Here is an 11,719-nt window from a genome sequence, read left to right on the forward strand (position 1 = left end):
TATGTATATATATATGTATATACACACATACACACACACTCACACACACATATTCCCAACCACGATGGGAAATGTTTGATATATTTCGCAGTTTCAGGCCAAGCCCACTGTGACTGATGTGTCACCATAGACTGAGCTCTGAGCTGGCGTGGGGCAGTTTTGACAGGGCTAGAAATTTGAGGGCTGAAGTTAGGCAGAGGTGGAGGCTGGGGGAGCAAAGTTCATCCCCATGATGGCTTCTCCTGTCTGCCCCCAGATCCAGAAGCCCGTGGTGAAAACCAACATGAAGAAACTGGTCCAGGAGCTGGAAGGACTTGCCCGGGCCCAAGTGAGAGGAGTGCTGAGTGCTCACTAGAGGGCAGGAGTCCGAGGGAGGCCTGGGAGCCTGGAGAGAGTTGGGGTGCTTGGAGGGAAGGGAGGGAACAAAGGCAAGGGATCGAGACCCCCTCCGCACCCAGGCTCCTAACCTTGTGATTGGACCTGAGAGTTTTGCAGCATAAGTTCTGCCACAAGTTCTGCCACTGACCAGCTGTGTGGCCTTGGGCAAATCACTCAACATCTCTAGGCCTAATAGAATAGGGAGTAGTTAACGTGCTCAGCTGCTAACTGGAAGGTTAGTGGTTTAAGTTCACCCAGAGCACCTCAGGAGAAAGACCTGGTGATGTACTTCTGAAAAATCAGCCTTTGAAAACCCTGTGTGCGCAGTTCTTCTCTGACACACGTGGGGGTACCAGGAGCCAGGTTTGAATCAATGGCAGCTGGCTTTTTAAAATGTGGAATGGAACACTTTTGCCTCACAGGGCTGTATGAACCAGATGAAGTAACCGTCGGACATCACACATTTGGGCAAGCCTTCTAATTGGACACTGCCTGCGGGTTGCACTGGGATAGGTGCTACGAGGACAGAGCAATGAATCAGATATCATGACAGTTGCTTTAAGGAGCTTAAACTCAATCAGGAAAAAGTAGCATTTTGTGTTTATAAATATTTGGAGTTTAAAGGTTCTCTCCAACATATATCTCATAGATATCCCTCTCCCTCTGCAGTATGAGCTGCACCTCAGACAGGCTCTATAGCTGATGCCAGGACTGGAACTTGGGCTTAAGTGCCCATGCCCTCAGTTCACTCCCTGGAACTCACAGCTTCCTGCCTCTGGGTCCAGGACTCTCCACTTCACCTCAGTGTACCTGGAAAAGGCTTGGAAAAAGATCCAGTGGCAAAGCCTGATGTGCCCTGGGCAGGGTGCCATTCTGATCTCTGTCCCTCCCCACCCCCACCCCAGGGCAATTCTGTGCTGGGGCAGCAGCTACAGGAGGAGGCCCTCACACTTAGAAGCCTCTATCAGGAGAGGGTCCTCCCCCAACAGATGCTGGTGGTAAGTTTGAGGGTTCAGGGAGCCTGGGGATGATGCAAACAGTTGGTATTCCACTACTGACCTAGAGGTTGGCAGTTTGAGCCCATCAGGCAGTGCCATGGAAGAAAGTCCTGGTGATCTGCTTCCATAACAGATTACAGTCACAAAACCCTATGGATCAGTTCTACTCTGTAACACATTGGGGGTTGCCATGAGTCAGAATTGACTTGACAGCAATGAGGCTCTTGTTGTTTTAGGGTCAGCAAGAGAGGAAGTATGTACCTGACAACCTCTTCCTCCCTAACCCTCCTTTCCTCTAACCATCCCTAACCTCTCTTTGCAGGCAAGGCTCAACCGCAGTGTCAGGGCCCTGGCGTCCTCCACCCCAAATCTCCAGGTGGCTGCTGAGGGAGGGGGATGGATTGGGGGGAACAGGTCTCTACCATGATGGGCAGCAAAAGGAGGCAGGAAGGGAGGGCCTAGCTGGCTTGGGACCTGGACTGTTCTGGCCAGACCCACTGGAAGTTGAGGGTGGGGATGGGAAGAAGATGAGGGAGGATGGCTAAATCCTTGAGGACCAGTCTTTGGCCTGTGTCCTCGGGGCCTAGCCCCACCCCCCTAAAGTGAGTATGTGTGTTTTATGTTGAGTTAGTGAGTGAATGATTGAATGAGTGGCTGCCCCTTGACTGAGCAGGGCCCTGAGTTGAGCCCCTCTCCCCTCCCCTAGTCAGAAACTTCAGCCATCCTGAACAATGCCACTTACCTGAAACAAGAACTTCCTGCCTGGGCCACCCGTATCCTGAGGAATGTGAGTGGATGCAGTGGGAAGTGGCAGAGGTTGCCTCAGGGCTGGAGGCAGTTGGGGGTGCTGAGGCACACAGAGCTCCCAGCCCAGGCTTCTCCTCCAGCCCTGCTCCCTCACCATGGCTCCTAGGAAAGCCTTACGCCTATCCTGATAGTGCCAGGTATCGGGGGACAGTGCTGGTTCATGGGGCCCCTGCCAGCCCAGACCTCCTTTCTTCCCTGCAGGAAAGTCAGTGTTACCTGACCCGGGAGATGGGCTACTTCTCCCAGTATGTGGCCTGGGTGAGAGAGGAGGTGAGTGGAGCTCAGACCCTGCCTGTCCTCCAAGCAACTACTAATCATCTACCTCTAGTGGCACCAACTGTGCCCTTCCTTGCCCCCTGGAACTCTTTGAGGGTGCTTTGTGCCTTCAAAATTGAACTCAAACTCCCAAATCTGGCATCTGAAGCCCCTGCTTGCTCTGCCCACCCAGCTTCTGCTGCTGCCCCATGCCCTTCCTATGCTGACCCCATTGCATAGCTTGTTCTGAGGCTAACCCAGCCCTCAAATTCTGCCTCCTCCTGGAGTCCTTGCTGACCACAGCCTCTAGAAGCTGTCTAGGCACTCATACCGGGTCTGCAGGGAGTCTTGCTGAATCCTGAGTGTCTTTGTGTGTGTATGTATGTGCACATGAACATATGAGCATGTATGTATGTACACATGTGTATACACATAACACATCTGTGCATGCATGCACATTGCTCTTCAGTAAAAATGTGACTTAAAGCACAGAGTTAGACACACAGGTTAGTGAATAGGATAAAAAGGGTAGGAGCTGAGCAATGAGCCTGTGTCCCTGTCACTCTGTGTACCTGTATCCAGACCAAAATGAAACCAAACTCACTGCTGTCGAGTTGATCCCGACTCATAGCGACCCCCTCTTGGCTTTCCAAGGTGGTATCTCTACAGAAGTAGATTGCCCAATCTTCCTTCCGTGGAGTGGCTAGTGGGTTTGAACTGCCAGCCTTCTGGCTAGCAATTAAATACCTTAGGCACTACGCCACCAGAGCTCCTATACCTGTATCCAGGGGTCTCTATATGTATCTGCCTCTTTGTGTCTGTGTACAACTGTGTCCTAGCACCCAGTTGTGTCCCTGGGCCTATGTGAGTCTCTATAAGTCTCTCTCTGAGTATGGGTGTACACTGTGGACCTAGGTGTCTTGCATGTACCTGCCTCATTTTGACACCACAGGTGACTCATCACATAGCCACCTGCCAGCCCCTCTCCGGAGCCCTGGACAATGGTCGTGTGATCCTATGTGACATGATGGCTGACCCCTGGGTGAGTGTCCCCTGGTTCATCTGGACATTGATGCTCCCATAGCAGGAGTGGTGTGAGCAGGCCATGAGGCAAGGCAGGGCTCCTGCTTTCCAGACCTGCACCCCATTCTGTCCCCAAAGCCCTCTTTAGCTTTAATTACCCCTTCTCTGTGCCCCTCATTGAACCGGTGGCAATGGCTAGGGGCAAAAAGGTGGGAAGGAGTCTCTTTCCAGCCAGGGTAGACTGACTCCCCCACCCTGACCCATGTTCCAGAATGCCTTCTGGTTCTGCCTGGCTTGGTGCACCTTCTTCTTGATCCCAAGCATTGTCTTTGCTGTCAAGACCTCCAAATACTTCCGCCCCATCCGGAAACGTCTCAGGTGAGGGGGCTATCAGGATCCCTGTGGGCAGTAGAGGCTCATAATGGAGTCCCTCCAGCTGCCAGGCCCCAGCCCCCTAGCACAACCCACTCCTGACACCTCCCAGGCAGAGGATGCTCATGGCTAAGTCTTGAAGAGCCACACAGTCTCAGGAGCTCCAGGATCAAAGAGTTCTCCCATATATCTGTCCCATATCCTTGCTGCAATACATCCACCCCTACATAGCTTCTTGGACCTCTTCCAATCCCCTGGAGGACTTCTCAGGAAGGAAAATCGGGGCTCTGGGCTTTGTCCCTGTGTCCAGGGCTGAGGGCCTGTGGCTGGGGCCTCACTTTCTTTCTGCGGATGCCACAGCTCCACCAGCTCTGAAGAGACACAGCTCTTCCACATCCCCCGCGTCACCTCCCTGAAACTGTAGCACCACAGTGGGTGAGTTTTCAAATCCTTTTTATACCTCCTCAGAGAGGAATGGTACTGGGTTGGAATCTTGAGTCTTGGGGCCCCAGGAGGACTGGAAGATGTGCAGCCTTGTCAGGGTCTGGGTATTGGGCCTGGCCCAACAAACTGGGCAAACACTGGACTGACAGGCCTGAGCCTTGCTCTCCCCCACCTGTTTCCTTGTTATCCATGACAGAGATGTTTGCTGATTGCACAGTGATGTCCCTGGAGCTACCTGTCCAGAGACAAGAGCTCTTCCCCCTTTGATTTAGTCTGGGTTTGGATTTCTGCAGAGCCCAGACTGACGCCCAGGCTGGATTGATGCCCAGGATGGATTGTCCCCCCCGCCCCCACCTGGCCCCATCTCGCCTGTTCCCTTTCCATCCCCTTTCTGATCCTCCTCCATTCATGCTCAAAAACACAGTTAATTCTATTGAACTAAGAAGCCAACAGGTTCTTCCATGTGTCCCTTTGCTGTACTATGTCAGCACCAGGTAGAACCTGTTCTATTTCTTACAACCCCTTTCCAAGACTCTTGGGTGGAAGAGACCCAGTCCAGCCCCTCTTATCACCATTTGCCCCTCTCCCTGCCCCTATTCCTGTCTAAGCCCCTTGCCCCTTGTCTTCATCTGGCCTTCCCCCTTGCCCCCACTTCACATCTGGTCCCTCCCCACCAGCCCTTGCTTCTTACCCCCAGGGAAGCATCCCCACCCCCTGCCTTGTCCTCTCTTTACCTTATCCTTATCTTTACCTTATCTTTATCTTACCTTGCTGGCTTGCAGAGACCTCTCCTGCCCAAGGAGAGTAATCTGATAAAGTCACCAAGCAGGTGAGTGGCTGACATGGCCTAGGCCTGGGCTTGTGGAGGAAGCTTGTGTCCATTCCAGGGCCTGGTTGCAGACTCTGCCTCATAGCCATTGACCCTGCATTGTCCCAAGGCCTCGACTGCAGCCTGAGTTTATTGCCCCCCCCCCCCCCGCCGCCCCAGCTGGAGTGAGAGAGGCGTGTCTGTGAAGACCCAGCCTCATGCCTGCATCCTGCATTAGACACAGCACTACTGTCCATTAGTTCCCTCCTAGGAAGGGAACTGGGACATGGAGCCTGAGAAGGAACTCCCCCTTGTCTCTCTGGAATCTAGCATCTTCCACAGCCCCCACCCAGCTTTCCAGGGAGGGACCTTGTGGCCAGAACAGGATGTTGCACTTTTGCCCTTATACCTTCTGTCCTGTGCATGTGGCCTGGGTCATCCCCATCCCATCCCTGCGCCCTCCTGCTGGACCCTGAGTTATGGAAACAAGGAAGAGGAGGAGGAAAAAGAAGAGAAGATGGATGGGACATCAGATACATTAAAGTGTTGTCACTTTCCTAAGCCTTGGTCGTGAGTCCTTGAAACAAGATCTCCTAGTCTGGGGCACTGTACACAACTGGCATTTAATGAGTATTTATGGAGAGGAGAATCCCAAGGTCTTCCCTAACTACAGACATCCAGGAATTTTCCAAGAAGTCAGCAGAAAGGGCATGGGAGCAGGTAGTCAGAAGCAGACAGACCTGGGTTCACATTCTGGCTCTGACACTTTGCTACCTTGTTACTTAGGTCCTCTAAACCTCAGTTTCTCCATTTGTAAAATGGGGGAAATAATCTTAGCCTAGTGGCTGCAATGATGGGCTCAAGCATGACAGTGATTGTGAGGGTGGCACAGGACTGGGCGTGTTTTGTTCTGTTGTACAGAGGGTTGCTATGAGTCAGAACCGACTTGATGGCATCTAACAACAACCACCCAAAAGGTTATGAAAATTAAATGTGATGATGCATGGAAAGTGCTTGCAGGGGCCTCACAAAAAACAAATGCTCACCAGACAGGAGCTGCTATTTTTTGCCATGCTATAGGCCAGGAGTGGAGCAATGGTCCAGGCAGATACAAGGGAAATAGGAGCTGGATCTCTGTTCTCAAAGGGAAAAAAATTTTATGGTTGCGGTCTGCTGAGTTTCAGGGCATGTCTATTTTTAATTGCATCTTATAAACCAGAGATAAATTAGCTGCTAGAGATTAGTATAGGGCATATGCAATCTATTGTCACTACTGCAAACTCATTCACAAACAAGCATCCTTGAATGTATATGATCCTGTTTTTGGCTTTGCCCAGAGGTTTTTACTTGATACTCATCTTTTGATCTGTGCATGGGAAGTAGCACCCTACATTTTAAGAATGCAGTTGATGTTATATCAAGCTCAATTGGCATAACATACTTTACAATAACATTCTTCTACATCCTACTTTGGTAACAACTAGGGTCTTAAAAGCTCGCAAGTGGCCATATAGATGCAATGCTGAGTCTCTCCTCCAGAGCAGAGCAGAATGCAGAAAAGCAAAGATACATGGAAACAATTAGCCCAAGGGACTAGTGGACCATGTGATCCTCAGCCTATATGACCATGAGACCAGAGGAACTAGATGGTGCCCAGCTACCACAGTCAACTATTCAGAAGATCAGTGCAAGAGATCCTGAATAGAGTGAGGGAACAATGTGGTACAAAACTCAAAATCATAAAAAAGACCAGGTTTGCTGGTCTGATAGAGCCTGGTGAGACCCCTGAGACTGTGGCCTCTAGTTACCCTTCAGCTCTAGAACTGAATTCACTCCTGTGGCTTCCAGCCAAACAATAGACAGGTATATAGGGTGAACATTTATATCAGGTAGATACACTACTTGGAGTGATCAATTGTGGGAGAACAGAAGGGCAGTGTTTGTGCAGGGAGATAGCTGGGGGTGGGATGAGGAGAGAGGTGAGAGTGCATGGGAGGGAAGAACACAGGGAAGAGGTAACTACAGGGAGGAAGTGGGAAGAGAGCTGTTACACTGTGGGGAATTCAGTCAGTGTCATGAAACAATGTGTATGAACTGCTGTGTGGAAAATGAATTTGCTCTATAAACTTTCACTCAAATCACAATAAAAATGAAAAGAAATGCAATTGATGTTATAAAAGAAATTGAAATTGAACAATTACAAAAATCATTTCTAGTTCTTTATCAAAATTGTCTACCTTTTATATATTTGAACATACTAAGCATGGGTATTTTAAAGTTTAATAACTCCCTTATATAGAGTTCTCAATTGGTCTGTTTCTAGTGTCTCCTTTTTCTCTTGGCTTTTGTTGCTTTTTTCTTTGTCTCCTTATATACCTAGCACTTTTTTTAAGTTAAATACCACACATTGTATCTGAAAACCTGTAGAAAAAATTGAGACCTAAGGTAAAGTTTGGGAACTCTGGTGGCATAGTGTCTAAGGCATTTGACTGCTAACCAGAAGGTTGGTGGTTCACACTCACCAGCCACTCTGTGAAATAAAGATAGAGCAATGTACTTTCATAAATATTTACTGCCTTGAAAACCCCATAGAGGTTTCTATGAGTTAGAATCGACTCGATGGCAGTGAGTTTTTTTTGTTTTGTTTTGTTTTAGGGTGAAGTTATCGTCCTCCAAGAGGATTTAGGTTTACTTCTGCCAGGAGGCATGGCATGCAAGTAAACCGGTATCGTTTAAATCCTCCTCAGGGACAGTTTGGAGCTGGGTTGTAGTCTCTTGGAGGGTTAATCTATTTCTAGCTCAATCTATTCGTATGGTGAAGCCCTTTGCGGTCCCAACCAAAGGCATGAAAGATTTGCCAGCCACTCCTTCCTCTTGGTGGGCCTCGTTTTTGCCATCTTTGCCCCAGAGACTATTAAAATCTCAGCTCATCATATTAGCAGTATCTTGTGGATTCAGTGGACTCTCTTAAGGAGACAGTAGTAGCCCCAGATGCCAGGCATATCTCTGGGTTCCCTTTTTTTCCTAATCTTAGCTTTGTGATATTTCCTGCCTGTTTGCTTCCCCAGTGCCATCAAATCAGACTAAAAAAATATTCTGTGCAGCTCTTTTAGTTGTTTTCATCTGGGAATTTGGTCCAAATTACCTAGTTCACCATTATCAGATGTAGTGATCTTAACAAATTAATGTTGATTTTGCCCCATTTGAATTGGGAAAAGGCTGACACTTTCAATTTTGCATTTAGTATCTGGAAACCTTGGTTCAGCCACTTGAACACTGGCTTTTCAAAGGAACTTAGTTTGGAGACCATTGTTGTTGGCACTGGTAGCCTGGGAATAGGGGTATTCCAACTCCAGCAGTTGACAAAGAGACAGAAACAGCCACCTAAAAACCATGTTTTAGGTTTTAAAACATTGGAGTCCTAAAATGCTAATACTACTGTATTGTATAATATAACTTTACATTTAACAAAGCCCCTTCATGGCCCCAGTCTCATCTGTCATCATGGCAGTCCCTGAAGGGTGTCGGAAGGATCATCCTTGTTTCATGGTTGAGCAAACTGAAGCTTATAGAGTTAGGTGGCTTGTTCAAGGTCACGTATATTGAAGCCCAGCCAGGCTTGGAATTCAGGTCTCCTGATTTTGGTGGCCCTGAAGGTTTCCACCAGCATGTATTGCTGGTCTTCATTCCCTGTGGATGTGTGGGAGGGAGGCCTTTGTCTCCAAGGAGACTTGATCCAAATGTTCTTGCTGTCCCTATGTCAGGAGGGATGACAGATTGGGGGCCCTGGGAACTCTGCCAGACATTCCAACTTGGCCATCCCACAGTAAAAGGCCCTGTGAGCCACGAGTGGCAGATCTTGTCAAGGAAATACCACACGGACTAGCGCATCTGAGGTCCCAGGTGACTGTATAAAGAGAAAAGCACATGGCTGGGACAAGAGCATACCCTGACTACCTGAGGGGACAAACAATGAGAGGTAACATTTATTTATTGAGTTTAAATATAATCTAGGAATTGTGGTATGCACTTTACATGAATTAACTGAGATGTGGACATTGCTATTAACCTATTTTACAATTGAAAGAACTAAGGCACAGAGACTGGCTATGGGCTGAGAAGAAAGGACGGTACTCACCCAAGGAATAAATTGATAACTGTGGCCTTCTAGGTGATATCTGATTTCTCTGGGATCAACCTGAGGTCCTGCTGTGGGTGGTCATGGGCAGTGTCCTGCTTCTCTACGCTCCCAGAGCCAGGGTTACCTACTGTCTCTCCAAGCCTGAAGCCAGGGACTGAACCAAGAGGCTACTGGCCAGCTTAATTCACTTATCACCTACTGCTGGAATGGAGCCCCTTTTCCATGGTTCCCAATCCTTCCTTGCTCTTCCCTGGATGGGCCACTCCTGGAGCAGTTCTTATTCATCTATCTTATAAACACAACTGAGCATTGCAGCCTGAGGGAGGAGGAAGGTGAGGTGTGTGCACAGAGATGACCTTGCTCCTGTGTTGACCCCTGCTCATGCATGATGTAGACTTTAGGGAAGAGGTGGTCTAAACCCCGACTCCCAATGAGGGTACCAAGGAGTTATGTGTTGAGTTTAGAGAAGGGGAACTTGGTGAGGTGAGCTGAGCCCAAGGGGAGGAATAGGATTCCTTTCCTTCACTTCAAGCCAGAAGATGGGGCTTCAAGGTGTCCCCTGAAGTTTGAGGAATCCAGTGGACTGATACTTCACACTCGCCTGCAAAATTTGGGGGGGTGAGAGACAGGCTGGCTGCTTTGATGGTGGAGTTAAAGAGAGGGTTCATAGCAAAAGTCTTGTTTCTCATGGCCCATATGAGGGCATCTTGTGAGAGAGTTGGTGTAGAGTCTCTTAGGCCCATTTCTAGGAGACTTCCTAGAGAGTGAACAGACCTTAATGGAGAGAAAATAGAGGTGCCACTGGCTGTTGGTGCTTCTTGCCTCCCTGAGGTCCATGTGAAATGCCCTAGGCTCAGAGGACTCTTAGAGGTGGTCACAAGAGGAAGAAGTAGTTTTAAACCTCCATCAACCCGAGAGAGCAGCTCCAGGAACAGTTCCAGCTGGAGGCTGACCATAGACCCTGACCCCTATCCTATCAGGCCTGCCCTGGGCTGGGAGGGGCTTTGATTTCAGAGCAAGAGAGTTGACAATGTCGTGGGCCTGGACTCAAGCTGAGACTGTTGTGGGATGTGAAGTGACTGCATTTGCCTAGCAGGAAATGTCCTGGGCCTGCCATGTTTGCATTCAGACAAGCAAGGGGTAGCTTGTGGAGAAGATTTAAAGGGCCAGTGGAAGACAGAAATTAGGTTGCTTTCCAATTACACAAGCTATGCTGGGTCAGTGTTGTGGTGACACTTTTTGAGTGTTATGGCATCCAGAGGAGAACTTTTGGGCAACAGAAGTTCTTGAGCTCCTGTGGAGACGTGTTTGACAAGCATGGTGAGACCCAACTCCTCTCAGAGGAGCCTTCCTCACAGGCAGGGGCTCCTGTTAGGGCAAGTGGCCCAAACTCTGAAACTATCAGATGGCTGTCTCTCTTGTGGGCCTTCTATCAGGGGTGGGTAGAGCCAGGACTCAACCAAAGAAAAGGCCTGGGCTGTGTGTGTGTGTGGGGGGGGGGTGAGAGAGGGAGAGAGAGAGAGAGACAGACAGACAGACAGAGAGAGACAGAGAGAGAGTAAGGACCACTAAAAAATCCCCTCTAAAACAAAGCAGTTGACACCACTTTGATTTCAACTCATGGCAACCCCATGTGTGTCAGAGTAGAACTATGCTCCATAGGGGTTTTTTTCTTTTTTTTTTTTTTTACTTTTTGTTGTGATTGGAAAGTTTACAGAGCAAATTGATCTTCCACTTAACAGTTTATACATATTTTGTTTTGGGCCACTGATTGCAATCCCCACAACATAACAGTACTCTTCCCAATTCCTCCCTGTGGTCACCATTTCCCTTTGTCCTTCTTTCCTATCCCTTCCTGCCTTCTGAGCTCTATCCATGAACAAATGCTGTCATTTTGAGAAACAATCTATCCAAGGAACTACTGGGCCATTGGAACCTCAGCTTCAACCTTGAGACCAGAAGAGTGAGATGGTACCTGGCTACCACCACCAATCACTCTGAAGGTATTAAAACAGGAGATCCTGGATAGAGTGGGAGAAAACTGTGGAACAAAACTCAAAATGATTTAAAAAAAAAGAAAGAAAGACCAGGTTTACTGGTCTGACAGAGACTAGTGGAACCCCTGAGAGTATGGCCCTTAGGTACCTTTGGGGTCTAAAAGTGAACTTACTCCAGTGGCTCAGCTTTCAGCCAAACTGTAGACAGACAGTAACACCGGAGAGTAAATACTCTTTAGAACAATCATCCATAGGGTTTTTAATGGCTAATTTTTCAGAAGTAGATTGCCAGGACTTTCTTCCCAGATGCCTCTAAGTGGACTCGAACCTCCAACCTTTTGGTTAGCAGCCACCTGCATTAACTGCACCACTTAGGGACTCCAAGTGAGCTAGAATGGCTTGCCACTGCCTCCTCTCAACATGCCACGCTCTTATGTTGTAATATAAGGAAACTCAACCCACATCCAGGCTTGAAACGATCCCTTCTTCTTCTACT

The 11,719-nt window shown here is 48.6% G+C and overlaps 1 protein-coding gene across 1 annotated transcript in view; it reads left to right on the top strand.

Annotated features, from left to right (window-relative positions):
- The window catches only part of PROM2 (prominin 2), a 16,415-nt gene extending 12,158 nt beyond the window's left edge, over positions 1-4,257 (top strand). Inside the window, exons 16-23 of the mRNA XM_007959520.1 lie at positions 257-328; positions 1,284-1,376; positions 1,699-1,752; positions 2,083-2,163; positions 2,385-2,453; positions 3,391-3,480; positions 3,733-3,839; positions 4,194-4,257. Of these exons, the coding sequence (XP_007957711.1) occupies positions 257-328; positions 1,284-1,376; positions 1,699-1,752; positions 2,083-2,163; positions 2,385-2,453; positions 3,391-3,480; positions 3,733-3,839; positions 4,194-4,257 (630 nt within the window). The remainder of the gene's footprint in view (positions 1-256; positions 329-1,283; positions 1,377-1,698; positions 1,753-2,082; positions 2,164-2,384; positions 2,454-3,390; positions 3,481-3,732; positions 3,840-4,193) is intronic.
- Positions 4,258-11,719: the final 7,462 nt, after the last annotated feature.

This window comes from Orycteropus afer, unplaced genomic scaffold (assembly GCF_000298275.1).
Source record: "Orycteropus afer afer isolate SDZICR_OR568_19922 unplaced genomic scaffold, OryAfe1.0 scaffold00017, whole genome shotgun sequence".
In the NCBI taxonomy this organism is placed as follows: domain Eukaryota; kingdom Metazoa; phylum Chordata; class Mammalia; order Tubulidentata; family Orycteropodidae; genus Orycteropus; species Orycteropus afer.